Below are 6,035 nucleotides of genomic sequence, written 5' to 3'. Positions count from 1 at the left end.
TTTTGAGAAAGTGCCATACTGCTTTCCACAGTGGTTGCACCATTTTACACTCCCACCAACAGTGAATAAGGGTTCCAGTTTCTCCACAACCTCTCCAGCATTTGTTGCTCAGAGACTGCCCATCTTTCTTCTAAGAAGCAGCTAGTGAATTCATACTGCTAACTTTCTGTTTCACATCCTAACATCTTATGCACAGTGCCACAGGGCTCCTTTGTCTGGCAACACAAAGGTATACAGTTCAAAGCCTCTAGCTGCTCTGTGGGTGTAAGATAGGCATTCTCCTGCCATGAGATTTACCATGTCTGAGAACTTGCTGGAGGGTTAGCTTTCTGTCAGATCCAACTTAACAGTATACAACAATAGTCTTATTTATCGAAAGGATTGAAGTTTAGGTTCACCAGCTGCTGCATGGGAGAAGGATGGATAGCCTCCTTCTGTGCGATTTACTGCTTCTGAAAATCTGCTGAAGGGTCAGGTATAAGTCTGTTCTGACTCGACCCTACACAATAACAACAGTCTTATTTATCAGCCTTTGCTCCTTATTTATGTTATTTAATAACACAAATAACAGTCTTATTTATCAGCCTTTTCTACTCTACTTCTTCAACAGACATTTTGTCCAAGGGGTTAATTTTGAAGCAAATGGAAAGAATCAAGATCTCCTGACTTTGTTGTCCTTTTTTATAAAGAAAGGACAACTGTAGATGTTTCGTGTATGTAGATGGTTGAGAGGTGATATCATTAGTCCTTATCATGCCCTCCCTCTCACCCCCTGACAGTGAGAGATTCCTGGCCCACACCACTCACACCACCTTCCTTCCCACACACTCATGAGCCAATTCTCTTGTTCTCTAGCTCTGCGTTCAGAACTCACAGTGGCAGCTGCAGTCCTGGTGCTGTTGGTGATTGTCATCATCTCACTTATTGTCCTGGTCGTCATTTGGAAACAGGTAGAGATTTTTCTCAGAGAACTCAAAATCTTTGATGCCCAGGTGAATACATGAATAGAAGCAAAGTTAATGCTTGGCAAAGGGAAGGAGCCCGGGCATAGGTTACACGCTGGATGAAGGTAGTCGAATGATCCTGTGTGCATATATGTGCTGATGCAACTGATTAAGCTTTGGTGAATTTGGACTTGGGTTACTTATCAGTTACCTGTCTTGATCATTTATAGAAACCAAGGTATGAAATTCGTTGGCGGGTCATTGAATCAATCAGCCCTGATGGACATGAATATATTTATGTGGACCCCATGCAGCTGCCTTATGACTCAAGATGGGAGTTTCCAAGAGATGGGCTAGTGCTTGGTAAGCTCTTACTGTGGTGTTCTCCCAAAACTCTGCACCCTCCTTTTTTAAAATTTTATTTTATTGGGGTTTTGGTAAAAGCTTATATAGAAGTTTATCTTCTCATTTCTACACAACATTTTCTACACAGATGGTTCAGTGACATTAGTTACATTCTTCATAATGTGTGAATGCTGTAAATATTTCCATTTTGATTGTTCAGTTTAAATTAATCTAGTTTCCCTGCCCTGTTACACCCTCATATTTGTTTTCATATAATTGTTGACTATGTATGCAATCTCATATAGATTATTTTTTTGAAGGAGTATAGTACTCATGAGTGAGATTCTCTTTTATTTTGTGAGCCAATATATTATTTAGCTGAGAAGTGACATCACGGACTAATTTCCACTCAAAGTTTAAAGAGTATCTTAGGTAATAGTCTTTCAGAGACTTCCAGTCAACTAGTTCAATAAGTCTGTCTTCTTTTTGAAACTGTAAGAACAGATCATATGAGACGCTGGGCTGTATGAAGAGGAATGTGGCATCAGGATTGGTGGAAGGGTCATCAAGAACCTGCGTTATGCAGATGACACAACCCTGCTTGCTGAAACTGAGGAGGACCTGAAGTGCTTGCTGCAGAAGGTCAAGGATTGCAGCCTCCTATATGGATTGAAGCTCAACATCAAGAAAACAAAGATTATCACCACTGGGCCAATTGGCAGCATCAGTATGGATGGTGAAGAAATTGAGATAGTTAACAGTTTTAGTTTGCTTGGCTCCACAATCAGCACTCTTGGTAACAGTAGCCAGGAAATCAAGAGACAAATTGCATTGGGAAAGTCAGCTGTGAGGGACCTCTCAAGAGTACTGAAGAGCAACAATGTCAGGCTGGATACTAAGGTGTGCCTGATCCAGGCTATAGTCTTCGCAATTACGTGCTGTGCATCAGAAAGTTGGACAGTGAATAGGGTTGATAGAAAGAGAATTGATGCCTTTGAGCTGTGGTGCTGGAGAAGAGTGTTGAATATACCATGGGCTGCTAGGAGAACAAACAGGTTTGTCCTGGAGAAGGTGAAGCCAGAATGCTCCTTGGAGTCAAGGATTCTGAGGCTTCGTCTAACATACTTTGGGCATGTTGCAAGGAGGGACTGGTCCTTGGAGAGGGACATCATGTTTGGCAGAGTGGAGGGGCAGCGAAGGAGAGGAAGACCTTCGATGAGATGGATTGATTCTGTAACTGGAGAGGTGGGAATGAGTGTGTTTGAGATGCCTAGGTTGGCACAGGATAGAATGGAATTTAGAGCTCTTGTACATAAGGTCACTATGAGTCACAAGCGACTCGATGGCACATAACAACAATAACAAGAAGTTCTATTCCACATTTTTCTCTCATCCTATCAGGATCCATCTGTTTTGTTGCCCTGATCATAATAACCAACACTCCCTTTTGATGTGTATATAACTTAAATGCATCTAACCCACTGGGGGAAGAAGGGATCTGAGTTTGTGCTTAGAAAGAGCTAGGCGATAGAAGTTTACTCTCAGAAATATTTTTCAGTCTTAAAAATAAATCGACAGAAAGAGGACGTTAGGTAAGAGAATCCAAGAGAATCTGAATAAAGCAAGTACTTTAATTAATACAAAAAATGAGCTAGTTGGATCACTGCAGTGATTTTTTTTAAAAAAAAATATTGTTCCATAGCAAATTATAGTTAAATAAAATCATACAAAGGAAGAAGAGAATATGAAGAGGGCTGGCAGAGATACCTACCTAATTGGCTTCGGTTTGGAAAGGACACAATTGAAATGAGATGAATTTCTGTAACTAAAAAGGAACAGATGATAAATGAATGAAAACACCCACAAAAGAGATTTTGATCCAATGCATTCTGAAGATATATTCAATACTTCTTGAAACTTTTGCATTTACAATGTAAAATGTACAAATTCAGGAAGATTTTAAAGTGAAAAAAAAAAATCAGAACAACCAAGCCAACCTATCACAAACTTTGCAGTCTTCCATCCTGGACTGAGACCAGGTACAGGACACCTTGTCCAAGGGAGTTGTTTTTTAAATCACATTCTGAATGAACTGAAATAAGGCAGAGACAAAAGAATGTTCAAGCTAAAGGTTGTTTCCCCATAGTGTCTAACAGTATGTACTTTGAAGGATACTGTTATGGGTTGAGTTGTATTTCCCCCAAACACATGTATATAATGATATGTAATGAAAACCATTATATATGTATAATCCATATAGTGATGCTGTGGAATGGTTTCCCATAATCTGAGAAACCCAAACAATCTAGAATTAAAAAAATAAGAGGATTAAAAGTGGAGTACTCTGGTACCACTTGTTGCAGAAGGTCAAGGACTTCAATATGGTTTGAAGCTTAACATCAAGAAGACAAAGACTCTCACCACTGAGCCAATTGGCAGCACCATGATAGATGGAGAAGTGATTGAGGTTGTTAACTGTTTCAGCTTGCTTGGATCCACTTTCAGTAATGTTGGCACCAGCAGTCAGAAAATCCAAAGACAAATTAAATTGTGGAAGTCCTCTGTCAGGAACCTTTCCAGTGTACTGGGTAACAGTGATGTCAGTCTGGAGACTAAGGTGTGCCTGATCCAGGCCATGGTCTTCAGAATTCCTTGCTATGTGTCAGAGAGCTGGACAATGGCTAAGAATGGTAGAGTTGATGCCTTTGAGTTGTGGTGCTGGAGAAGAGTCTTGAACATTATTCCATGGACCTCCAGGAGAACAACTAGGTCTGTCTTGGAGAGGGTATTTTTCCTTGGAGGCTAGGATTTTGAATCTCTGTCTCATATACTTTGGGCACATGGCCAGGAGGAACTGGTCCTTGGAGAAGGATAACATGCTTGGAAGGGTGGAGAGACAGCTCAGGAGAGGAAGACCCCAGATGAGATGGATTGACATGACAACTGGGGCAATGAGGGTAGGTGTGTTGGAGATAGTGAGACTGGCTCAGGATAGGGCAGGACTCAGAGCTGTTGTATATATAGGGTCAATATGAGTTGCAGGCATCTTGACAGCACGTAACAACAACGAGAAGGATGGAGTGTGTTATTCCTTAATCCCAACATACCCCTAATTCAAACTAAGAGAATTTCCTCTTTAATACCTTTTCTTTTGCTTGAGATTAAAGGGGAGGAAGGTGAGCCAAGAGAGGGAATCCTTAGAACTACGAAGAAGCAGTCACTGGGGGTGGAGTCCCTCTTTTTGGATCTGGGTCTCTGTGACAGTGGGAAAGGCCAAGATACACAGGGGTCCCTGGGAGTGGCAGGCCTACAGATGCTGAAAGCAATTAGGACTATCTTCTACCACAGACAGAGAGTGCCTTCCACAAAAGCTGACATCCTGTTCAGGGCTGTTGTACATAGGGTCACTATGAGTTGCAAGCGACTTGACGGCACATAACAAAAACAACAAGTCTCTTAAACTCTTAAGAGAATAAGTGTTTTTGAAAGCCATCTCCTGGTGGTGTCTCTGTTACAGCAGCATAGATAATTAATACATCTGTGTTTGTGTCACTGAGTTGCAGGTGAGCTAACACCTTTCCAGGTACAGTTTTCAGCAAGTAGCGGCAATATTGTGCCCTCAGTGTCCTTCATGCGCTGACACCCAGAGAACCATCTCTCAATCCCTGATCTCAATAAGGGTAGAGATAGCAGTTGGCATTTCTTTTTGTATCTCCTGCCATGAAGCTAAATGCAGCGCTCAAGAGCACATTTAGCCATGACTCCGGAGTCTGTCTTGACACACAGACAGCAAGAAGACCAGCTCCATGTTTTAACTGAATCACTTCTTGGAATGAGCGCTATTTTGAGTATTTCTGGCAGTTAAGGGTTTATTGACACAAAAGATATGTTCATTTACATGTGGCAAACAGAAGGGTTGAGACCCAGGGGACATGGGTGAGAGCCATGGAGAGCAAGTTCAGAGGCGCCAAGGTCTGGCCCAGCCTGGAGCTGGTAGACAATGTGCTCACACTAGGGGTGTCCTCACCCGCCTCCCTTCCGTCTGTGTTTGCCTTTCCCTTTCAAATGTTATTTGACAAAAAGCAATTACACTAATTTCCTTCCCTGTGGGCACAATTCTGTTTCTGACATGATGACTTGGAGGAATAATTACGCTTACTCTCCAGGAAACACATCCACCCCAGCCCAGCTGTGCACCCAGGAGTGCTGGCCGAGGCATGTAAAGCACAGGAGAGGAGAGACATTTGTGTGGGCTAATGGTTCTGTTTGCCCTCAGGTCGTATCCTGGGATCTGGTGCGTTTGGGAAGGTGGTGGAAGGTACTGCCTATGGCTTAAGTCGCTCTCAGCCTGTGATGAAGGTGGCGGTGAAGATGCTAAAACGTAAGTGCCTCTTTCTGGGGTTTTTTTGTTTGTTTGTTTTGTTTTGTCTTCAACACAGAGATATTAAGTGAGTTGGTTAAGAACCATACAGCTAGCAAGTGCCAAGTTTAGAACTAGATCCCCAAATCTTTTGACAATTGATTTTTATGTCTAGTTAGATTATTTTGCCATTAAACTCAACTCATTGTCGTTGAGTTGGAGCCAACTCATAGCTGTTGGGTTTTGGGGGCTGTGGGTCACACAGGAGGAGATGACCATCTTCCTTCCCCAGAGTCCCTGGTAAACATGAACTGCCAGACGGCTTGCTGTGGCCATTGGGTCAACAGTGCAACTCTCTGTTTGCTGTCATTGTTAGGTGCCTTTAG

At 42.3% G+C, this 6,035-nt stretch overlaps 1 protein-coding gene across 1 annotated transcript in view; it reads left to right on the top strand.

Annotated features, from left to right (window-relative positions):
• PDGFRA (platelet-derived growth factor receptor, alpha polypeptide) overlaps positions 1-6,035 on the top strand; it is a 50,647-nt gene that overhangs the window by 24,043 nt on the left and 20,569 nt on the right. The window contains exons 10-12 of the mRNA XM_006898089.1: positions 856-950; positions 1,175-1,307; positions 5,566-5,670. Of these exons, the coding sequence (XP_006898151.1) occupies positions 856-950; positions 1,175-1,307; positions 5,566-5,670 (333 nt within the window). The remainder of the gene's footprint in view (positions 1-855; positions 951-1,174; positions 1,308-5,565; positions 5,671-6,035) is intronic.

Source organism: Elephantulus edwardii, unplaced genomic scaffold, assembly GCF_000299155.1.
Source record: "Elephantulus edwardii isolate Elephantulus edwardi_28Jun2011 unplaced genomic scaffold, EleEdw1.0 scaffold00220, whole genome shotgun sequence".
Lineage (NCBI taxonomy): Eukaryota > Metazoa > Chordata > Mammalia > Macroscelidea > Macroscelididae > Elephantulus > Elephantulus edwardii.
This window is presented reverse-complemented; position numbering and strand designations above follow the sequence as displayed.